At 56.6% G+C, this 24,330-nt stretch overlaps 1 protein-coding gene across 11 annotated transcripts in view; it reads right to left on the bottom strand.

Annotated features, from left to right (window-relative positions):
* CAMTA1 (calmodulin binding transcription activator 1) overlaps window positions 1–24,330 on the bottom strand; it is an 842,290-nt gene that overhangs the window by 96,887 nt on the left and 721,073 nt on the right. For all 11 annotated transcript variants that reach the window (XM_032394548.1, XM_032394539.1, XM_032394577.1 and 8 more), the window contains one exon: window positions 6,877–7,030. In XM_032394548.1, the coding sequence (XP_032250439.1) occupies window positions 6,877–7,030 (154 nt within the window). The remainder of the gene's footprint in view (window positions 1–6,876; window positions 7,031–24,330) is intronic.

Below are 24,330 nucleotides of genomic sequence, written 5' to 3' on the forward strand. Positions count from 1 at the left end.
CTCTGGGCTTGTAAGGATCCTGGAATCGGATGTCTCCTCCTCGGGTCTGAAGGTGGTACCTGCATGCTGGGAGGCAGGCGGCACTCAGGTAGCTGCCTCTTGGCTCCTAACCGTGTGGACCAGAACCTTCGATATTCAGAGAGAAGCTGAGAATCTGGAGATTTTAATATTGTCAGCTCTGGGTGGCAGTCAGGCACGGGGTGTGGGTGGGGCTGCGGTGTCCTCCATAGCAGTCCAGGGACGCAATCCATCAGAGCTCATTGAATTAGGGGATGCTTAAGACAGAGCTGGGCATTCTGTAACAGCAGGGAGTGCGTGGCGCCCAAGCAGCCGGGGAGAGACGGGAGATCAAAAGAAGCATTTCTCTTTCAGTTTTCCTACTTGGGGGCCACATCAGCCAAATACAATTTAGCCTGAGGGAGCACATTTGCAAAGCAAGCCTGGTCCTGTGAGCAGGAAAAGGAAGTCAGCCCAAACCGACTCGCCCCGATGCCCACTGCCTGCTCTCCTCTGTGCAAGGGCGGGAGGTGCCAGGAAGGCGTGCTGGCAGAAGCTGGGGACATAAGGGGACCCACTCTGTCTGCTCCCCATGCCAGGAGCTCCTAACCACAGGGACAAGCAAACCAGAGCAGGAAAATCTTCTCCGGGCCCTTCTGTACTGTCTTCCCCTCCCCCAGTGATGCCACAGCCTGTGGACCCAGGCAGGGAGCAGGGCAGAACCCTCCGGCTCTCACGGGTTCCAGCCACTGATGAGTGCCTCTGCTCTTAGGGGCAGAGCTGCCGTCCCAGGCTCTGGGCCTGCCGTGGGGACACAGATGTGCTCCTCTTCCTGGCACACAGTGTTTCTCACGAGTTCGAGTCAATAATGTCTACAAGACCCCATTATGTGCCTGGCTCTAACGTGAAACTTTTAACCCAAGGAAACTTCTAGGGGAGCATATCTTAACCCAAAGTCTATGGGGAGACTTCACGGGGCCGATTACACACACGATTCTTGGTGCGTGTTCGAGATCAGCTCTGCCTGCCGTGCCTGTTTCCCTCCCACGTGGCTCGGAGAACCATCTGACGCTCAAAGAGGCCTGTGGCCTCAGAAGGGTGCTGACCCTGATCTCCACGACAGGGCTTGCGGTGGGCTAGGAGCCTGCCTTTGATCGATCTGCCCAGGCCGTTTCACTGTGGACCGCAGCTCCCGGCACGGAGCCAACATCTCCACCAGGCTTTGTGGGCCTCGGAGCTCTGGGTGGGGCAGCACAGCTGCTCTGGGTCCCCTGAGCCCCAGGGGTGGGCAGCCTGGCCATGCCTGCGCTCGCTCCTGACTCCTGGTCCCTGGCTCCTATCCTGGGTGTGACTTCAGAGGGGGACACTGGAAAGTGCTTCCAAGTGAACATTTCTCACCAGAAAGGAACCCTCCAACCCTTTCTTACAACAGATTCCCCTTCCTGGCTGTACCCCAGCCCCCCATCTTAGTGCCCCTGCCTGCAACTACATGGGGGCAGTGCCTTTGGGACTTGCTTTGCTAACTGCCTCTTACCACCCACAGACTCTGGCCAAGACTTGGGAGATGCCTTCCTTGTCAGGCTGGCGCTGCAGCCCCTTGGTCTTGCACAGCCGGCTGATGTCTGATCAGGACAGACTGAGTCGGAGAGGAAAGGTAGCAGATGGGCCTCTCTCTGGGGCCCCCTTCTGCTTGTTCCAGCCCCAGCCCAAGCCCAGGGCTCCAGAATCCCAGAGCAGGCCCCTGATGGCCTCTCACCACATCCCAGACCCCAGGTCCACAGGCAGGGGTGGCCCAGTGCCCCACATCCCCCCGCTGCTGCGGACCCCGGCCAGGGAGAGAGTCCGGCTCCTGCAGAGGGCTCACACCTCTGAGCCGCCCTGCGGCTACCGGCCACCAGGTGGCGCTAATCGACCAGGAACGGGGTTCCGCGCAGGGCCGGAAAGGAAAGCCTTTGTTGATTTTACTTCTTGATATTCTATAATCACCAGGATTACAATCTAAGCAAAAAAGCAAAACAAATAAACACAGCCCCTCTTACTGGGTCTTTGGTCTTTGTCTGGAAAATTATGAGAAAACAACAGATGCATTGACCATACTAGCAAGCCTTGGGTACTGCAGGGGCTGGGCAGTTCAGACGGCGAGAAAGGGGTGGGGGGCTCTGGTCACTGAGGGTTCCGTTGGCCTCAAGTGGGGGTGGCTGAGGAGCTCCTGGGACACATGGTGCCTGCTGATGAGCCCACTCCCCTCCAGCCTCTCTGCCACGTCAGCTACTTCCAGCAATGTGGGGTTCCCTGCGTGGGGCTAAGCAGGCTCCCCAGCCAGCCCTCCTGTTTTCCCACCCACAGGTCTCGGGACCCTGGGAAGGCAGTCCGAGCAGAGCCAAGCCCAGAGGGAGCCAGTGGAACCGCCAGATGATCTCTGGGGCCACCGAGGTCAGCAGGAAGGCCCGGCCTTGCTCAGCGATGCAGGACCACCTGGTCAGCCAGCGTGCTCCAAGGGGAGCCCCTGGGCGGGACAGCTGGGGCACGATCCCTTTCCGGGAAGGGCTGTGAACACAGCTTAAAATTCATGCCCTCATCCCTCACTCTGGATGGCATCACCTCTTCTACTGCTAGCTGGGAAGTGGCTGGCATGCCTGTCCCCTCCCAGGCTGCCAAGGAATGGGGCCAGGCAGAAAGCCACGGATGCTTAGAGGAGGGGATCCCTCCAAGGGCCCCATCTGACTTCCTGCAGGCTCAAGTAGAGCCAAGAGTGGAAGGTCCGGGGCACGGCGGTTCAGAGCCACTGTGGTTCTGGGCAGCCAAGGATCACTGAGTATGTTTCCCACCACCAGGACTGTGGCGCAGAGCTCCCTGGCATTCTTCTCCACTCAGATTGACCCGGGATGACAGAACCCCACCTGCCTGGTCCCTTGCTCACACTATGGCACTTTGCTGGTCCAAAGCTGGTGCTCTCAGACCGGCTGCACGGGAACAGACCCCAGAAGTTCCAGGATGAGACATACTGAGCTGTAGATCACATTCACTTGAATTCTATAAACTCCAACCCTCAGATCGGGCCTGAGACAATCATGCTCAGACTCTGACCTAAGACAAGTGATTCTCAGTTGAGGCCCCACAGGGACACCCCAGGCTGAGCTCAGCTCCACTTGGCTCTGAATGACTCACACATGGAACCCTATTCCCCAAAGTAAGTTAGGGTGGTAGGGCTTAGCATGAGACTACACTTCCCAGACTCCTTTGCAATCAAGGGTAACCATATGACCAAATTCTGCCCTACGACATAGGAGTGGAAGTATTGTGTACAACCTCTGGGCCCTGTTCTTGAAAGGAAGAAGCTTGCCCTCCGCTTTGTCTTCCCTGCTTCCCACCGGCAGGAGCTAGAGCAGCCATTTTGGACCACAAAAAAGAGAGCAGTGTCCTAGGGATGGTAGAGCAATCAGCCCAAGGAGCCCAGGTGGCTGATCCCCGACACTCTGGGGCTGCCATGTCAACCTTGAACTACTATGTGAGCATGAAATATCCTTCTCTTTTTATTAAAGCCACTGTTCTTTTGGTCTTTGTCACAGCAGCACCCATATTCTAACTGCCACGGAAGGGATTGCAAAAGATAGGAAGCATCTTTGGAAACACATCGGGAATTCCAACCAGATATCTTAATTTTTCCGCCGTCTTCATTTTTTTTTTTTTTTTTAAATTCTGTAAAGGCCTCCCTCAGATGGCAGATTGAAGGGAAGCCCCCGTGAGACCAAACGGCACAATTGCGAGCATCACGGTAGGGTTCTCAGAATCCATTTGGCTTAGAAGCCAGCATTTGTGAGATTCCCCAGGCTCAAGAACAAGGAGTCCCCCCGTCTTGCAACAGGTGAGGCAAGGGCTGCGGGTCTGAGTTTCCCTTCACCACCAACAAGCACAACATTTCGACTGAACCACTGACAGCTCTGCTGTGGGGCAGAGAAATTTGGAAACATCAGGAACTCAAACTGTGAAGTCTTTGAAGGAATGTGATTTATGTGAAAATGTGATGAAGCTAATGTGTTTGGCTCCAGCGCTGGGTGGCACGCCTGATTTTGGAACCAGATCTGATGGCTTCTTGGCCCCCGTGCACCTCTGCTTTCCGGAGCCCCGTTAGCTGGTGCCCTGTGTGTGTTCCAAGACTCATCGCCTGGAGAGCTTCCGCTGGAGCCTGACTTCCAGGCCGCACGTCTCTAACCAGAGCCATGCACACACGTGCACACTCGCTCCCCGCCCCCAGACACACCAGCGCGCCAAGCGTTATTAGATTTGGGGGAGTTTGTTGTAGATTTACATAATTTTCTCGATGCACTGCAGACTTCTGAGCAGGCATTCACGGTTTCCTCCAGTTAAGCATCAGAGGCTGACTCAGGTCTGGATGGTACCCCCTAGGGTTCATGGAGCTTAATCCCCCTGCCCCTAGGGAGGTGGCATTCCTGTCTGACATGAGGAGGCTCCTGCATGGGGGGGGGGGTGTATTGTGGACGCGTGAATTGTGGGGAGGTAGAGGCAAGGAGAGAAAAAGGGAGCAAATAGAATACAAGAATGAGGACAGTGGCCATGGGTGGCTTCCAGGAGAAGGGCCCTCTGTGTGCGCTTAAGCGGTATCTGGGAGGACCCAGGCCCGAGGCTCTGACCATGGAGGCCACCGTGAAAGGCATCTTTGCCTTTGGGCTATCCTCTGGCTAACACGGTCTCCAGAACTTCCTTGGAAATGGGGTGAAATCGTGGCCCCAGCGCATTGGACCTGGGTCTGCAGAGGCCTCCAGAGGATCTGGCTGGGTCCTATGGATCTTGGTGCAAAGACTCTGGATTCTTTCTTTCACCTTATAGAAGGGGACTGGGGTGCAGAGCGTGAGCGACTGGCCTGAGGTCACACAGTGAAGCCGTCACAGACCCAGGATGTGCCCACCTCCTGTTTTCCCCGGCTCGGGCTGCCCTGCCCTGCCCAGGTGGTGTTGGCACCCACTGTTACCAGAGCCATCGCTCAGGCCCCGCCAAGGCTCTGCCGAGGAGGACGCGTGAACAGACCCTGGGGGAGGAAACCCAACGTCAAGTAATTTAGACCCCACCTCGGTACTGAACTGGAAGGGGTGGGCAGGCCAGTCTGAGACCAGGAACCGTGGTGCCGTTGCCCTGGCTCCCCAGACCCCTAGCCTGGCGTTGGAGGGGACCACCGAGCAGCCCTGGCTCCCAGGGCCTGGACACTGGGGGTCTTTGTCCATTGCTCAGGCCCCCGTGGGGAGTGGACCAAAGCTGGGCGCAGACACTTTCCACTCAACCATCCCACCAATGTGCATGTGCCCAGCACTGTACAGGGCTCTAAGGAATGGCGGAGAACAGGAAAGCTTCCTGGGGATTAGCTGCAATGTCTTCCAAGTTTCTGGGTGCTCTGCAGAGTACTGAAGAGGCTAGAGGGGCCCCACTGGTGAAACATGGTCAGCTAACTTTGGTCTGATGTCGCCCTGCAGGTCCTGGGAAGCTGGGCGTGCTTGGGGGGGTGGGGCAGCGGGAAGCCCGTAGTGGGGCAGGGCCTGCAGAAGAGGGCAGAGGGATGAGGTGGGGTAAGCAGATGAGGACAGGGGAGAGTGAGCCACCCTGGGGACACCGGGGGGTTTAAACAAGATGGGTGTGTCACACCTGCAGTTAAGAAGGATTCCACGGGACACAGCCTGAGCCTGAAAGGCCCTGGGCCTCCTGGTTCTAGATTCCTGGCAGCAGGAGCAGCGAGGCCAAGATCACTGGACCTCCCTACCAGGACCTGGCTCAGGAGGATGGCTCAGTCTCAGGGCCCAGCCCTGGGGCGGCTGGGCCATTGGCCTATTAGGGGTCTCCCTTCCCACCCAGACCCCTTTTTCCTTCCTGTCCCTAAACCCCTAACCTTGGGAATGGGGGGGTAATCCCCCAATCTGAGCACTAAGGGACTCTCAGGATGAGCTGGTCACTGTGGGTGCCAACAGGCCTCAGCTTGGATACTCCCAGTGACAGGACACTTATGGCCCCCCAGGAAAGGACATTTCAGCTGCTCTCTATATATGGTGTCCATCAGCTTCTTCCCTACAGCCCCGCTTCCAAGGATGGCACGGGCTCTGAGGGACCTGGGGACCCCTTCTCTGAGGTTCTGTTTGATGACATGTCTTTGCACTGAGCCTCAGAGATCGATGTTCTGGAACCCTGGCCTCTGTGCACTGGATGGGTCTTCTCGGGTCTGGCAGACCTGCGTCTGTTCCTTCGGAGTCAGGCAGCAGGAGAGACCACCGAGAGCCCCCAGCGGCTGCCCGTGGAAGCGAGGCACCAGCCATGCCCAGCTCTCCAGACTCACTCGGCGTCCTGCATTCAGTGATCTGCACCTGACAGATGCTTCAGAGAACATCACTTTGCCGGCAAAATGAAATCCAGCTAATTCTGGTCATCTGCATGCCACCCAGTCTGGGAGCCAGAGCCGGAGCCAGCCCCCCGTCCAGGAGCAGATGGGCTGGGGGCTGGAGGTGGGCCAGCTCTGGCCAGCCCCTCCTCTGTCTCCAGGCCTCACTGTCCCCGGACCTCGGCTGCTCTCCCGTCTGCGGCCCACGCGACGGCAGCGCCGGGCTCTTTCAGCTCCGCTCCTCACTGACATGGCCTGGTGCCTCTGATCCTCACTGCTGTCATCTGCAACATGGGCCCGCAGTTCCTGATGTTCTGTGCTCTGGCTACCGTATAGGGGGCTCAGAGGATCAAGTGAGAGTAGGGTGGGGGTGACCCTTAGAAAAGCTATGGTCACTGTCATCCAAGCTGGATGGCCACAGAGGACCTCTGACCCGCCCACACGGTGCTGGCCTGGCCTCCAGCATGGGACCCTGGGCCAGGTGGGCCAGGGCTACTCACACATGGGTTTCAGCTGCCCGATGAGCTCCTCTTTCGTCCATTTTGCCCACTCCTTCTTGTCGGTGTTGATGGAGCAGAGGATGGGGCCGCATGGCTTACCGCAGTCCTCGATGGCCGGGACGTTCAGATAGTGCACCAGGACGATGTCGGGGTTCTGCAGGGAGAGTACAGAGACTGGCAGCATGAGGGAGGCATGGAGCCCATCCAAGGGGACCCCCCCAGCAGGTGCAGACAGGCTGAGCGTCCCTACACCAGGCTTTCTCAACCCTGGCACTGCTGACATCTGGAACCAGATCATTCTCTGGTGTGGGGCTACTCTGGGCACTGGCTTCTGCCCATGGGATGCTAGTAAACTCTGCCCCTTTCCCAGCTGTGACAACTAGAAGTGTCTCCAGCCATTACCCATTGTCCCCTGAGGGACAAAGTTCACCCCCAACTGAGAACCACATGGGCTGATTTGTGTGTAACTAAGGACCACACATGAGGCCCGACATATCGCTAGTCCGACATCTGGGACTTTATGCCAACAGCTGCCCAGGAGCTCTGGCCCCTGCTCCGTGCAGTTCCTCATCACAGCTCGCGGGGCGTCCCCCACACAAGCATCATCACCCCCTGCCTCCCTGGGGGAAACGGAGTTCCCGGAGTGTAAGGCACCCCACTTCTAAGGGCCGGATGCCCCTCTGCCCTTCAGCCCGCGGGCTTCTCCCGGGACAAACAGCCCCATTAGCGTGTCACTTCTGAGCAACACCCAGGACGCAGCTGTGGCTCAGAGCCTCTGGACGCTCGTCCTGGGAAGCCTTTAGAACAGAAAGAACTCTCTGTGTGAAGACTTCATTTTGTCCCCAGATGGTTCTATGGAAATGGGTCAGCCGCTTCCCATGAGAATCAATTCAAAACGCCCTCCGAGCCTTTCTGCCCAGCCACCAGCGCTGGCAGCGACCTACCGAGGGTATCTGGTGGGACAGCAGCTTCCCTGCAAAGACCCTCGGCCTTCCATGGCTTTCTGTGGCCCTCCAGAATGCAAGGCCATTTACTTGGCCACATCAGGCCTGACTAGTTTGTTAAAAAAAAAAAAAAGAACAAAAAAAACCCCAACACCCCATTCGTAACACTTTAGAGTGTATCTGGGTAAATCCAGAAACACCTTCTACCCCAATCAGAAAGCATTGCTTAAACCATAAGGAAACCTGTGGCAATATATTAACATGCCCCAGGGAGCTGGGGATACAGCCCGTTAGAAGGTTCCACCCCAGGCTTTTCCCCAGACCTGTGTTCTCTGCTTTTTCTTAGTGATACCCCCGGCAAGTCCTGGGAGGGCGCGAGGACCGCCGGCTCGGAGGAGGCTGGGCCTACAGTTGCCTTTTGGGATACGGTCAGAGCAAGAGTAATAAATGACTATGTGAATCAATCAATGCGTTCATAAATAAAGACCCAACACTACACCATGACCAGTGCAAGAAAGTAGACTGGCATAATTTAAAAAGATTTTCAATAAGGGTTGAAACACAGTTTTTTTTTTCTTGCCAACGCTCAGTTAACCAGGAAATTAAATCAACACGAACAGGAGCCTTCTCGTTAATGGCAGCTTTTCTGGATTGCGGTAATCATGCTCCTTAATAATACTGATAATCCCTGACATCTGCATGGTACTTTATTCTTCTCAGAGCACTTTCCAGCCATTATCGTATGTGGTGCCCGGGCTAGCCAGGGAGGCGGGCTGGGCCGGGCAGAGCGCCCTCCGTCTACAACCAGCGGACTGTGGTAAAGCTGGATGGCGGGGGACAGAGCCTGGGCTGGAAGCCAAGGTTCGGACTCCAAATTCAGGGCCTGCCAAGACATCTGGTGCCCTCTTTTTGCTTGGCCTAAGTGCTTTCCCACCTCACATTTCACTTTATCTTTGCAATATGCCCAAGGAGTAGGTGGGTTGGGTAGACATGTTCTGCTCATCGCACGGATGGGGGAGCCAAGGAGAAACGGGTTGATACACCCAAGGCCCTGCTCTGAGTTCTTCCTACAGACACACTGGCCTCCCCAGGGTTGCGTCTGGGCTGGGGGCTCCTTCCTGAGCCTGTGCCTGGCCAGGTGGCAGCACCAGCCACTGAGCAAGACAACAGAGGAAGGATCAAAGGGCTGCAGGCTCCCCAGGCCCTCCCTGGGGGCTTCCTCTGATCCCAGCCCCGAGCAGGAGCCCGGCCCTGCGGGAAGGAGCCAGGATGTCAGCCGCCTGGGAGATAAAAGGGTTGCAGTTTCCTGCCCCACCAAGCTCAGCCTGGGTGCTTGGGGAGGCTGTCGGGGGTCAAGGCGGTGGGAGGGCAGGCAGGAGCTTGGGGAGCACAGGGCCACGTTCACCGTGCACCCAAAGTTTCAGGAAGCTCTGTCCCTTCTTCAGGGCCTAGCTGCATTTCTGTATAACCAGCTTCCATCTAGTCTCTGAGGACAGGCACAAGGATCGCCTCCTCCTCCAGGAAGTCTTCCCTGATACCCTGCCCTCCGTACATCCACCATAGCAGGATGGAGGTTTGTGTCTTCACAGTCTGTGGGCCTCCGCCTCCTTGACCTCCTCCACCACAGGGACAGTGCCTGGCAATGATCGGTGCTCAATTTCGTGTTTGTAGAATTGAATTGGGCTGTCTCAGGACTCCCCATCCTTAGGCTTCCCAGGCCTGTGTTCTGCCGACATGTGGCTTCAGGTTTCTGGGTCTACAGAGGGCAGAGCGGTCTTTCCGACTCCTAGGAGGCTAAGAGGCAAGGCTGGTCCTTACCCTTGTCTGTCTCTAAGGCCTCTTTGAGAATTGGATGAGGGCTGTGGATATTCCAAGTCTAGCTTCAGAAACTACCCAAGGCACATCAACACTGCATTTCAGGGGTTCACAGAGCCAGTGGCCTGTGTGCCCCACATCTGTAACTACTTTTTTAGGGATTCTAGATCTACCACTGTTCCTGTTGAATCGGGGAATATGCCCAGCATGGAAGCTTTGCTCTGGGCCTGGGCTGCTCGGTGGCCTTGATACGCTTGGGGGGAAGGTGCCAGCCCCGGAAGGTTCAAGGAGTCTGGGCTTGGGGTTAGGGACTGCAGGAGCAGACAGCATCATGGTCTGTGTCCTCAGCACAGATTTCATCCTAGGGCCTGGGGATCCTGCGTCTGAAACGCCTGAGCTGAATTTTAAGTGATGACTTCCTGGCTGGGGCTGGTTTTAAGACACAGAGTGATTGAAGTATTTTTGGAAATTTGGGGCACACATTGCTTCTTGGCAACACGATGATTTTATTCATTAGTTGTGTATTTTATTGGGTGTTTTTGGTGGAAAAATATAATAGCCAGAGAGTCCCACTGCATCAGCTTCGTGGAACGTTCATAAGGGTGTCGGATCCTGGCTGAGGGCTGCTCAGGGGCTGGAGAGGTGCTCGCCTGTGCCCAGCTCCGGGGGGGACCCGGCCCAGGACGCACCCCAGCAGACCCGCCAGGACTCTGGATTCTGGATGGTTGTGCAGCCAGCTTGCCTTTGTCTTCCCCGGGCCGCTTGCATGTTTCCTGGGGTTTACCACCCAGGTCCGGTCTTACAGGTCGGGGGGCACACGACATCCTGTCCAGAGGCTCCTCCCTGGGCGACGGGACTCCTGTGAGCACACTAGAGGCCGACCCCCACAAAGAGAGCATGACCCTTGAAGATGAGCCCCCTGAATGTCCAGGAGGCCCGGCCTGGTACCAAAGGCCTAGAGGAGGGAGCCCTGTGGGGATGGGCTGTGGCTGAGAATAAGTAAGAGTCTCAGAGACGTTCCAGAACATTTTGGAAAGTGCAACGGACTAGGTGATCCATCCTTCCTTTTGGTGCCTTGAGCTCCGCATGTGCAGGTGGAAACAGCCCCCACAGGGCCCCTGAGAGGTGTGAAGTCCCCTCTGGACAGGAAGACGTCCCGCTCTTCTAACTCCCACGCGCCACCAGACCAGGCCCCAAACCAAACCAAACTCTGACATTTTTCCGACAGAATGACCAGAGTGAAGCTAGCAGGCAGTTTATCCACTTAAAACACACTCCCTCTCTGCGGCAGCCCCTCTGTCCTGATTCTCCTCTGAGCGCATGGAGACTCCCCTTCCTCTACGCCTCCCAGCGGGGTCCTTGTCCTTCTCCTTTCTCAGTGACCTCATGTGGCTTCGCGGCCTTAACAACCACAGTGCGGTGCGGATTCCAGCTTTCTCTCCCCAGCCCCACCTCTCTGCTTGGCTCAGGCTCATCTGTCCGACTGCCCGTTGACAGCCCTTGCTAGGGCTTCCAAAGTACCCCTGGCTCGCAGGGCCGAGCCTGATGTCCCCAAGGCCCGCCCGGCCCACCCGGGCCCTGCCCTCCCCCAGCTGTACACGTCATTCTTTCTTCTCACTCCCTCCCCCTCCAGAGCCAGTCCAAACAAGTTCTGTCATTCCTCCCACCCACTCTGTCCCTCCACTCCCTGGGCCCTCACCTCTGCCGCAAGGACCGTCCCTGGCCTCCTCATTTCTGCTCTGGCCTCCCTCCCCACCCATTATCTCAGGCCAGCAGCCATGATCCTGTGAATTGGGCCAGCCTCCCTGGCCCTTCAAAGGGAGCTCACGTTCCTGACATGGTTATGGGACAACCATCTGTTTCTCCCCTGGTCTCACACTCCCCTTGGCCCACCCACCTGGACACTGCCATTCCCCAGACGGCCTGTTCTCTCCTGAGCCCTTCTCCAGCTGGTGTGCTCCGTCTGTCCCACAGGGCCTGCAAACCTCACCACCACCTCCGCGTGCACACCTCACTCTGAGACCCCATGGAATAGGTACCCCACTCCTGCTGTCCCAGCACCCCTCACCACTTCCTGTTTGGCTCTCACCCCCATTTCTGAGCTCTGAGCACCTACTGCTTGGCCTGTCTTCCCAGCCAATGTATGAGCCCTGCTGGCTAGGCTCCTGCGGTGGCTGGCTCCCCAAGCCCAGGGCCAGCACCTGCCGAGTGCCGAGGGTGCAGGACAGCTGAGCGGCCCTTGGGGCACGGGCCAATGAGCCTGCCAGGCAGCCGACCTCACTGGGGGAGGCAGCATGGGGACAGCTGTCTCTTCCCTGGTGACTCAGCATTGGGCACCCAGGAGACCCCCAGTGTGTCTTCCTGAGGGACATACAGACTCAGGAGGAGGAGGAGAAGGAGGAGGTGTCTGTCCTCTTGGAAGTGGGGTGGCAGCACCTGAGGGGGCCCAGGAGCCCTTAGCTCCTTGGTGGGAGGCTAAGCTGGCCCCTTGACCCAGTGCCACCCCAGTTTTTATCTGAAAATGTGAGGTTTGGATTTGTTGGTCGACCTAGTTCCGGACTGCCAGGACTCTGCGGGGCAGAGACGCGTATGGAGGCTGAAGGTGGTGGAAGCGTGTGTCCTGGGGGCCAGAGTTAGTTGGTCTCCTAAGATACCTTTTCCAAATGGCATATTTCACCTGACCCTCGGGGACAAAGGGAAGTCTAGGGAGAACAAGTCAAGGACCTTTACGTCCAAAAGCACAGGAGGGGTTAGGAATGTTCCGGAAAGGGGATGCTTTGCCAAAGTCACACAGGCTCCTTTACGGCAGGATTTGTCAGTCTTTCCGACACCCTGCTTAGGAGGATAGCCTCATTCGTGTTGCAGTAAACAGGCTTTCCAAGCTTATTTGAATGTCAGCCTGAGTGCCTCTTGGGACCCTAGTGTTCTCTGGAACACAGTTTGGGAACCATTGATAGAGTTCAAAGCCAAAGGAAATGACTGTCAGCAGCTGCTGGAAGACAGCCTCCCACCCCCAGTTCCTTGGGTCTCTGGGGCGTTGAGGTTTCAGATGCCCAAGAAGTGCCCCCTTTCCCCCAGCCACCATCCCTGGCCCGGCCCAAGGCTCATGTGACATTTGAGCTGCTTTCATCTGACCACCGCGTTTCTGAGGAATCCCTGCCCTGATTTGGTGCCCTGTCCACATGGCTCTCCCCTTCCTGGTTGCCATGGCCAAAGTTCCTCCCCTTACCCGGGGTGGGACTTCCTTTCGGGAAGACTGGAGCAGAGGGGGGGTGAGGTGGGGGACTGTGTGTCCCCTTCAGTCGTGGGCTCGTCCCTCCTGACCTGGGTGCCCTGGGCCACTGGGGTCCTGTGGGGAGAGGCAGGTGGGAGATGCTGGCCCAGCCGTGGGGAAAAAGCATGGCTTCCCATTTAATCTTCTTAATGACTGGTGATGAAATTTGAGAGAGGGAGACTGCTTTAGTCAAGAAAGAATCCCTGCTCCCCCTGGGCCGGTGGCCACCACCGTGTGGGCGCTCAGTGGCTGGGGTGGGCAGCAGCCAGGGCGCCAGGAGTAGCACTTGTGATCCAGATTAATCTGCAGTGGCCCCTGGGGTAACTAGGGTTTTCTGGACCCTCGTGCCCGGGGTGAGTGGGTGCAGCAAACAGCCTGGGAGAGCGGCAGGTGGAGGTGGGCCGTGTCTCTCCGATGGCGCCCACAGGCTTCCCTAGCAGAGACCCTGCCCGGGAGAACCGGACTTACCCTGCATGGAGGACTGGACCTCAGGCCAGGGCTGGAGGCAAGAGGGAGAGGCAGAGGAGGGAAGGAGGAAGGAAAGAGGAAAACAGACCAGGAGGCACAGCAGACGAGCCCAAGCTGGTGGCAGCCACGATGAGTGGCACAGAGCCTGGGACGGGGTACTAAACCTTCTCCCAGTCCCCAGAGACCTCCGACTTCCAACCTGCAGCCAGAGCCCCACAGCTCCTATGCCTCCCAGCTCCGAGAGGTCCAGGGTAGGGCCCAGGGGTGGGTGCTCCAGCGTGCTCAAGCACTTGACCCTCCTGAGCCTCCGTGTCTGCCCTTTAGCATGGGGGAGGACTGTGACTGGCTTTGACCTGGCTGGGAGAGAGGCAAGGCCATAAGGAGCTCAGGGTGGGCCTGACCCACGGCCAGTACTCACAAGCAAGGCCACCGACACTGCTGATTTGAATGGGGGTTCAGTAATCTGCTATGGGTTCAAGAGGCGGGGGGACATTCCAGTGCGCGGGGGGAGCTGAGCCCGCACCTGCTGCATGCAGAGCCCAGCCCCAGGTGTGTAACAGGCTCTGGAATGCACTGAAGGTGCAGCAGTGAGCTCTCCACCAGAGGCCCCACTCGGGGCCCTGACTTGCCCAGAGGCAGAGCCTCGGGGGGGGGCATGTCACGTCCTCCTCTTGGCCACCGCTGGATTTGTCCACTGCTGGACGCCAGGGGCTCCCCCCAGCCCCGGCCCGGGCTCCTCCCCTCCCTGGGAAGGAGGAGGCCCACAGCCAGCGCCCCCTTCTGCGGAGGAAGCAGGACAGCAGTGCAAGAAGTGGTTAAAAATGCAAAAAGCTGTTGGTTTTGATAAAGAAAAATGCAGCTGCAACATCTGTTTGACTCTTGTTTGCAGCTTCATCAACGCTAAGTGGTCGATAAATCAGAGTGGCATGGCGTTCCGTTTCTTCTGTGGCTCAGTCATTAATCTCGTGCCAGTTCTCATGAAAAATGAAGGAGAGAGGCTGTGTGATAGTGAAAATGTATACATTACCCAGAAAGTCATAATAGCATGTAATAGTGCCATACACCTCCCCACTTGCCGCTGGGGTGCGGGGGTGGGCCCGGCGCACGGCCGGCCCGGGGAGGGGGACAGAGAGTAACTCAGCTCAAGCCTATTCTATTATTGCCTCTGTCATGGGAGCCCCATTTATGCAGATCCCGAAAGCCCCACAAGCCTGATCCTAAGAGGCAGAGCCTTCCCTATACCTGGGTGCTTCATAAATGGGGTAGATGCCCATAAAACAGGAGTGCAAAGCTGGCAGAAAGAAGGGCAGGATTTATTAGGGAATGAATAAATGATGATACCAGGCGGCTCAGGGCTGTGGGTGTCACCGCGCTGCAAGGCAGAGAAAAATCCTCTTGCCTGCGCTCCAGCTGCCCGGGGCAGCCTGGCCTCTCTCCTCTGCTCTGGATAAAGCCATGGCCCCATCGGAAGCGAGACCAGTCATGGGACCCTGGGCAGGCTCCAGTTCTCTCCCCTCGGTTCCCCACTGAGGGCTGCCAGCAGGCAGGCTGAGGGTCGTGCCGGCTGGAGGACACACAGGAACTGTGCTCCCTGGGGAGGGCCAGGGCGGGTGGGCCCGGCTGCCTAGGTCTCCTGCAGGCTGCTACCCCCCTTCCAGCTCTCTCTTCTCCGCTGCCACATTTTACATCCTCGCTGCTCCTCGGGCGGCGAGGGAGCGGGGGGAGGAACGTGCCCGTACCCCCAGCACACACCTCCCAGTGGGTACCTCTATTTGCAAAGATCGCTTTCTGAGCGTCAGCTGCATGCCGGACCCCACCTTCAAGCCCCACTGGCGACCCCTCACTTAGTCCCTTCAACAACCCACAGTTGCCGGTGCTACTGTTACGCCTTCCAGGGATGGAGACTCTCAGTGCTCAGGATGCTGTAACTCAACCCAGCCCCGAGTCCCACGCCTCCCCTCCGCCTGGTCCCTGGGGCTCCAAGGGGACTGGCCAGAGCCGGGGCGGGGGGATGGACAGCTGTGGGTCCAGCCTCAGTGCCCCGGGCAGCAGCTGCCCAGGTGGCGTCTGCCCCAGAGCACAGACAAGTCGAGGGAGCCTGGGCGGGTCATGCAGGGCGCTGGGAGCTGAGGGCAACAGGGCTGGGGCTGGAAGTCCTGGCTTCTCCGGGCAGGGCCGAGGCAGCAGATTCCCGGTCTCCACATCAAGAGCCTCCACAGGACACGCCCCGTGTTCAGGCAGGGGTGTGAGATGGGGCAGGGAGACAGCCGGGAGCGGAGCACTTGGCGAATGGGGGCAGACCCAGGTCCCCAAAGTTGGGGGTGGCTAAAGGCCCCAAAACAGAGAAAGGCGGGAGAGAAGGAACAGAAAGAGCGGCTCTGGAGGTGAAGAGGTGAATAGGTGAAGCCAGTGGGTGGCGCAGTCCCCTGGAGCCAGACCTCGCCTCTGCCCCAGTGGCTGGGACACAGACAGCCTCCCTGCTCCCCAGCTCGGGCCCCGCAGGGCGGGGGGACCTTGGGGTGATGCCCAGTGGGGAGGGCCCACAGGGGGCCTCCTCTCCTGCTCCACGTGGGGGCAGAGGCCGGCCGCTCTGGGGGAGCCCCTGCGCCCCTTCTGCCGGGCTGCCGTCATCAAGCCACCCGCACCACGGGGCGTATGGGGCCGCGGTCCTTCCCCGCTTGGAGGGAGGCTGGGAGGCTTAATTAGTTAATGTGGGTAAAGTGGTCTGAAGATGAAAACCCTGGGTAATTGCCGAGTGCCGCCGCTGCCGTTGTTATTACACAATTACCAGAGTTTTCCAGTCTCGGGAATAGACTTAAACAATTTCCACCTGGCGCGGAGTTCCGGGAGCCGTGCTCGCTGAGCTGCCGGCCCGCGCTGCCCGCTCCAGCCTGCAGGTGATGCGGGAACCCGCGCCTGGCACGGCCCCGGCCACCTCCGGGACACCGGGAGGTGCTGGCGGGAAGCGGGGTCACCCCCCCACCCCCCCATGCCCGCGCACGTAAGGACGCGTGGGCTTCGAGAGGTGCCAGGTAGGCCACCTGTCCCAACCTTCCGGAAGCCTCTGAGGAGGTTTGACTCAAAGGCCCCCTAGAAGGTCAAGCCGTCCTGCACGACCACCGTGGTGGAGAACGCTTCACCAGGCCGCCAGACCTGCTGCCGAGCGCACCTGGGCGGGGTGGGGGGCGTGTGGGCAGCTTTCCGGACGCACGCTCGGAAGCCTTGAGGTTCACGGTGGCGCGGGGCCAGGCCTGGCCTTATTTAAAGTCGTTACAAATGACCTAAGGGAAGGAATGCCCAATAAAATCTCATTTGCAGATGACGCTAAACTTTTATGGGTGACGAAGTGCCCATAAAGTGCCCGAAGTTTGAGATGGGTCCTGAGAGGCTCTGGCGGGGTTTAATTAGTGGGTGCAGAGCGACAGACGGAGCCCATTGTGGGCGGCGCGCAAGGCGGTGCGCTGGGGAAGAGTAAAACAAATTGGCTGTGGAAGCGGGAGGGCCCGGTGCCCTCGGCAAACCCAGGGAGACCACTGGGGTTCACGGATGCCAGTGTCCAAAGTCGTCGCTGGGACCAAAGGACAAAGCCTGGTGAGCTGGGCGCACCCGGGAGCTAGAGTCAGAGTAGCAAAGGCTTATTACAAACCGTCATCTGGACTAGTGAGTGCAGGGAGGGCAGGGGGCTACTGATGGAGGAAGGGCAGTGGCCACGGGGACACCAAGATAAGGATTTTTCTGGCCAGAAAGACAAAAGCCAAGAGGAAATGCAATTTACGTGTTTCAGGTCAGAAAGGGGAGAAGGTGAATGTGTGCTTTTTCACCAGATCCCCAAATGCTAAGAATAAGGGTTCCCCTTGGAGCTCAGGACGGTAATTTTCGCACAAACAAACTCTGCACAGCGGGCAGTTAACGGGCAGTTAACCTACGAGACTCATTATCCCAAGGGGGGACATGGGCTGAAAAGTAGAAATAGATTTTTTTAATGGGTGATATTAGTTCCTGGGTGGCTGATCTGTAAAGGGTTGTGGAAGGAGGTCAGGATGTTGGGGGTCATCTCTCTCTGGGACCCAGATCTGGGGGGCACCCCCCGGGTGGGATCCAGGAATCCTGGATGACAGGCTGAGGTGCTCAGCCTCTGCATGTCATTTCCCACTTGCAGGGCACCTGCCAGGGATGCAGGGGGCTGTCACCCTGTAGCTGGCAGAGCCTGAGCTTGAATGAGATTGTTGGTTTTTCTCCGGCACTCACCTTGAACTCATTTTTGATTTATTAAAGGTCACAGCAAGAGTCCCTCTAGCCAGCCCTGAGGTAAGACGCCTTGGACCTTTTGCTGAGATGCAGAACTCTAGGGAAAGGGTCCTGCTCAGGGTTTGAGGCCCTGGCCCAGTGGGGACCGAGGGGGAAGCCTCAGGGCTAGCAGCATGGATGCTTGGTACTCAGGTCTTGGGGGCTGCAGTCCCTACTCCTCACAGCTCTCCCCTCCCAGGAGCCACATCCGTGGGCCACATGATCCCCTTCTCATCAGCCTCTGGCTGAGACTTGGCTGTGGGCTCCTGGAAGACTAGAAGCCAAGCCCATTGCCCTCCCCTCCCTGTCCTTCCTCTCCAAGGACATGTGCCTCAGTCTCGCTCCCAGGGCTGGTGTCTCTGCTCAGCACCGTGCCCCATTAGGCAGTGAGTCAACCCCATCAGATGACAATGGCACCAAACAATCATCCAGGCATCTGACGTGCTCTGGAGCCTTTCCTGTCCATCTGCTCTTCACAAGAGCTCTGGAGGAAGCCGAGCATGTGCCACAGTCCCCACTGGCCACATGAGCCCCCTCGGACGGAGAGGTGCCACATGATCTGATCAGAGCTCCAGGGCTAATGGGAGGCAGAGCTGAACATGACTCTACTGCATTGGTGTTCTTGTGATAAAAGTATCCAAATGTACTTTAGGGAGCGAACCATCTCTCTCGGACTCAGTCCAGGGAGGGGGCATGTGACTTAGGCTGGCCGACTAGAGCCCTGCATTCTCTGGGCCATGATGACTGGCCATGAGTCCCAACCAGAGGCAATCAGAGCTAATCCCTGGACTTGGCTGGAGCCTCTAGGGGGTAGGGATGCTCTTTTCTGCTGGACCTGAGCCTGGGAGGATGAAGCTTCATGCTGCTGGAAGCCATCTCTTGCCACCAGGGCATGGAGTCCAAGAAGGAAGCCAACATGGAGGTAGAGCTGAGGGAAGGAGACACCAAACCTCCATGTTATTGATTGGAGGCTCCTTGATCCAATCATGCCTGAAGCCAGACACCTCAAGACTTTTCAGTAACTCAAAGCCCCAAATTTTCTTTTATCCTGAAGCCAGTTCAAGTTGAATTTTCTGTTGCATCAACTAAACAAGAACCTTAACTCCTAAACAGATATGTCTTCCTTTTGCTAAGCCACTCCTCTCTCCACTCTACCGTTTAGACTGTCCTCTGGTTCCGACAGCAACTACAGTCACTGTGATCGCTGAGAGCTACCATTTATCCAGCACTCATACGCTCCAGTGCTGGGTGCTAAGTGCTTCACAGGCCTTAGCTCATTTAATCCTCGCCAGGACCCCACGAGGTAAGGACTTCCTATCATTATCTCTACTTTACACACCAGGAACATGAAGTGAAAAGAATCAGGTCTCCTGCCAGAGTGCCACCTTGAACCCAGGTCTATGTGATGCTAAAGGTGACAGTGACATGTGCTTTGGTTACACCTGCCGGGGTTCAAGTCTGGGTTCTGCTACTTCCCAGCTGTGGACCTTGGGCAAGCCCATCTCTGTGCCTCAGTTTTCTCACCTGTAAAAGGCGGGGAATACTGCTACCTACCGCATGAGGTAGTGAAGACGAAATGAGATAAGCGTTTGAACACATTGAAGCAGCCAGGTATTATCGTGATCGCCTCTCAGACCCGTGTGACTTCATCCCTCGGTATTGCTACTGACCACCTGTCCCCAAGATCTCACAGCACTTGTGTGTGGAGTGAAACCAAGTTGATTCAGACATTTCTTATTTGGGAGGTGTGATTCCCTAAGACAGGAGCCCATCGAGGCAAGGTTAAGAAATTCTTCTCTGACACCGAGGAAGCATCATGAACGCCAGTGGACAGATACTCAAGCCCTCAGAGAGGTTTTGATGAGCTAAACATGGGTCATTCTTGTCCAATCATGAAAATAGGATCTCAGAAGCAATTCTTGACTATCTTCCAAGTGCTGGAAGAAAACAAAAACTACATTTCTCAAGAAATATTCTGTAATTTAAGTGTCCATGAATTCAGGGAGACACCCACCCCGGCCACATCCTGTCACATGGTGAGAACGTGTGTGGTTCTCCCTGGCCAAGGGGGTCGTCTGCAGTCCTCAGCCAGATAAAACCCATGCCAGATGACCTCAGGGCTTCCAAATTCTTCTCTAAGAATTATTGCTTACCTCCTCATCTGGATGCTTTATATACTTTAATTTGTGCATGAAAGATCCTTAAGGATCCTGCAAATCATGGGCCTCCTGGAATCTTCTGTGTATTCCTCTTGGAACAGAGGATGACTGAGGTGGGAAGAAACTTAGGGGTTGTCCAGGCCAACTTATCTATCCTCTTCCCTTTCCAGTTGGGAACACTGAGCCAAGAGAGGCTGTGACTTCTAATGTCACCCAGTGGAGAGGGTGAAAGTGAGGTCAGGCAGCCATACCCAACTCCCCACCCCCTGCTGGCTTCCTACTTTTGTCCCCTCCTGGTTTTCAGAACCAACCCAAAGCAATGATTTCATTTCCCTTGCTTTGCAGAAAGTACAGCAGGGCAGAACAGGCGGATGTTCACCCCATGTGGCATTCACAATGCGGCTGGTTTCCCGGCCAATGCCCTTCTTTGCAATCTTGACCATGAATAGGCTCCTGAGATCCCCAGTGAGCTGGACGGGGGCACTGTGCTTCGCTCTCGGAGCTCATGCTTTCAGGTCAGCCTCTGCCTGGTGGTAGTGATGGTGGGGCAGGTGCTCGAAGCAGGGAAGTCTGGGTGGCTGGAACCTGGGCCACCCTCCCTCTGCTCTGGCGTAGCATCTGGGGAGCCCCTCCACTAAGTCCTGTTAAAGACATAAACCCCGAAGGCTCTCCCTTGACTGACAAACGGGCTGAGCATGGAGGGAGCAGAGGATGAGTTGTGCCTGGCCCACCAAGCATCTATAGGATTTTTATGCTCCGGCAACTGTAACGGTGAGATTCTAGCAATTGTTTTAGAGGGAATCGTGATTAAATTGGGCTGTATGTTTTTTTAATGTGTTCCCCAGTTCCTCTTTAATACCTTGGTAGGACAAGATAAAGTGTAATCACTGAAGTAATTGTAGCACTCAACAGTTTATGTCTTGAAAGAGTGACTGGGGGTTAACAAAGCCACTGCAGGGCGAGGTTTGGATTAGAAATTACAGTTTTTCTTTTTGTTATTTTCTTTTTAAATCCCTCTTTATCTTCCTCCTTTCTCCAGTGGCTCCTGGAGTTGGCTGATAACCTGTAAGCCTCCCTGGGTAATAACGGAGCTTGCCGCACTAATGACACAGGCAAATCCGGGGAACGTCTCCTTTGCAGAGTGGCTGCGGCAGGCCCGCCCCTTCCCCAGAGCCCGTGCCCTTGCAGGCGACGCTGGCCCGTCCCCCAAACGGGCAGGGCTTGACATCCTGAATACCAACGCTGGTCAAGGCCTGGTCTCCATGGCTGCATACTGCGGGCTGAGCGCTGGGCTGCCCCATGCTGGCCCCTTGCCAATGGCAGAGGAGGGTGAGCCCACCCACTCTGATGCCTCCTCCAAATGTCCCCCTCTCCTGGCAGGTGCCAGAGGCACTGGTGGGGGCAGCGGGTTTGCTGTGGCCACAGGGAAAGGATGACCCTACTCCTCTTCAGATGGCGCGACAGAGAGACTGGCCGTCCTCCAGCCTCCCCGGGGCATCTCCAAGCGTTGTGCTTGGAGAGCAACACCCACATTTGCAGGTGGGGGCAGAACGGGAAATTCCAGAGGGATCACATGGCCACGGCTCTCGAGGCACTCACTAAGGCATGGCTGATGTCAGCAGAATGGAAGGAGGGCAGAAATGTGGGAACGGTGAGGCTTTCTCTCTGTTCCCAAGGCCATTGCCCCAGTCTGGTCCTCATCACCTCACCCACACCACTGGCACTGGCCTTCTCATGGGTCCCATCTGACTCTCGGACCCATTTTCCCAAGTCCCAGCTCCGATGGAGCGACCTGCTGCTGGCCTTCCAGGACTCCTCATTTTCCGTGAATTCAACCCACCAAGATAACAGTCTTCCACAATGGGCCAGATCTCTTCTGCCTACACCTCCACGCACCCTCCTCACATTCCTGGCTCGGTCCTTGGGACCACCCAACCTCTGCCTACGCTGCTCCCTCCACCCCATCTCCGCCAGTCCCCATCCCACCTGCTTGTCCAGACCCAGCTCCGATGCCACATTGTCCTTGAAGCTTCCTTGGACACTCCCAACCCCAGATAACTGCATTCTCCCCAAACTCCCCAAGCAGCCTTCGGCACTCGCATCATTTTCTTTCACTGAGGTTTGGGCTCAGGTCTACATTCCTCCTTCAGACCCCAGGCTTTCTGATCCTGGAGTCTACGTCAGAAGGAAATTCATTCCTCGGGAGACGGCCAACAAGTACTGGTTGAATCAACGGCTGGTTGACCACATCTGCCTTGGGGGTGGTGGGCAAGGGGGGGCACCCAGGATGGACCGCTCGCTGGGGGCTGGGCTGTGCCTTTGGAGGAAAGCGAGTGTGTCGGCCTGTTGGCGGATTGTATACCCTCCATCTACCCACCACCTTCTCCTCCTACCCACCAACCCTTCCTCCCTCCCGCCATCGCCAAGGCAGAGTGAATGAAGCTGCATGGGCAGTTCTGGGTCCTCTGCGTTTGAGCTGATTAGACTCTCCATGCACACACACACACTCACACACGCCCCTCAGCTATGAGGCCCACAGCTCTCTCTCCTTGTTTGTTTTTAGGTCTCACCACGGCTGCCTTGAAGCTGAGAAGACAGACGCTGGGCCGAGGGCCTTGGCACCAGCCCAGGGTAACTGGGACACCCATGTTTGCAAAGCAAGCATTTGTGAAGTGTGAAGAAATCAGAACAGGGCCGTTCAAAAACTGTGTTTAAATTTTGCTCAAAATGTTCTATTTTGTGTAAGGGGCAGAGTCCCTTTAGAAAAACACTTGCCGGCATTTGCGAACCACTGTTGCCATGGAGCTGTTAAGAGAAGTTAGCTACCCAGGGTCGGCAATTAATTCTAGTGGCTGTCGGTAAAATGAGCCGGTAGCTCCTTTCGGAAAAAGCTGCTGGGTACGGGGAAGCTGAAAGGTAAGAGCTGAAAAAATACCTCTTCTGATGGAGGGCTTTAGACTCACTGGAGCACGGTGCCTTTCTTAGCTCTTTCGTTATGCTTCCCTCGCTGTGGAGGAGACAGGGTGTAAGTGCTCGGAGCCCCCTGAAGACAAGGCTTTCTTTTCTCTTAGTTCCCTTGAGAGAGGGCTGGGGGGTCCTAGCTCACCACTCACCAGCTGGGTGCTCCTGGGTGGGATACCCAGCCTCTTGGAGGAACAGCTTCCTCTCTGCAGAGTGGGGGTGATGGTAGAACTCACTTCATTCATTCACCCACTCATTCATTCAATAGGTATCCACTCATAACCATGACATGCCAGGGACTTGGTCTAGGTTCAGAGTCTATGGTGAGTAAGATGAAGTTGTTCTCAAAGAGCATGGAAAAGACAAACCAGGCAGATTTGGAGAAAGGAGAAGGTGATTTTGGAAGGGCTCGGTGCAGGAGTATAAAAAGACTGGGCGATGGGTGCTTGAGGTGGGCGTGAAGCGGAGTTTAGCCATGGAACTCGGGGAAAGCCTCTGAGGAGGAGACCTTGAACTGAGTCTGGAATAAGAATCCAGCCCGGGGAAGATCAGGGGGAAGTAAGGGTTCAGACACAGGCAGGTGTGAAGGAAGAGCTTAGGGCAGCATTGGTCAACCCACCCCCACCTCGCTCCTGGGGACATTCAGGAAAAAAGCCATGAGCAGAAGAAATGGAAGGTCCACCAGAGAGCAGAACGCCGGGGCCGGTGAGGGTCACCCTCCGTGGCGGTGGCTCTGCATCCGTCTGCTTGTCCAGCGTCAGCCCGGTGCCTGGCCTGGAGCCAGGCTGGGTAAGTATTTGACGAACACGTGAAACAGTCCAAGAACACGTCAGTGTTAAATGAACCTCCCCCTTGAACTCAAGACTCAGGGTCTCAGTGGAAGAAAACCTGCCCTTTTTAAGAAGAAATCACCGGGAAAGGCTTCCAGTGGCAGCCAAGATTCAGCACGAGGTGAAACATGCCGTTTTACCCACTCGTGAGAAAGTTACCAAAGTTTAACTTGTTTAAGGTTTGTTCTGAAAAAACAATCTGTTTTGTTGGCCATTTGTTGAATGAAGGCATAAAAGATGGGTTATAATTAAGTCAGCTGTGTTCCGTAGCGGGTACTAACTTTGGAACTAAGAGAAGATAGAAACAGAGCATCCATCTGTTATCTTGCCGGCAGCCAGATGATGGGAAGAACTTGGACTTGGAATCGGACTTTGGCTCAGGCCCCACCTGGGCCACGTTAAACACGGTGTGATCTTGGCCGAGTTACTCAGCCCATTTCTTATCCCTCCCCTCCAAAACAAGGGTCATCACGCCCACCTGACGGGGCCATTGTGGGGGTCAAGTGAGAAAACACCATAGAGCCCCCAACACAGTTCCCAGCAAGTAGTAGCCACTGGGTCATTGGTCAATGACCTCACAAACACACCAGTCTCCGTGCCCTCTGCCCTCCATACCTCTAGGCTCACGAGCTGAAACGGGTCAGTTTTACCGTGCCTTTGGAGGCAAGTAAGTCCCCCCATTTGACTGTGGTTTCTGCAAAACCAAAGGTTTGAAG

The sequence above is a fragment of the Phoca vitulina genome, unplaced genomic scaffold, assembly GCF_004348235.1.
Source record: "Phoca vitulina isolate PV1807 unplaced genomic scaffold, GSC_HSeal_1.0 scaffold2, whole genome shotgun sequence".
Lineage (NCBI taxonomy): Eukaryota > Metazoa > Chordata > Mammalia > Carnivora > Phocidae > Phoca > Phoca vitulina.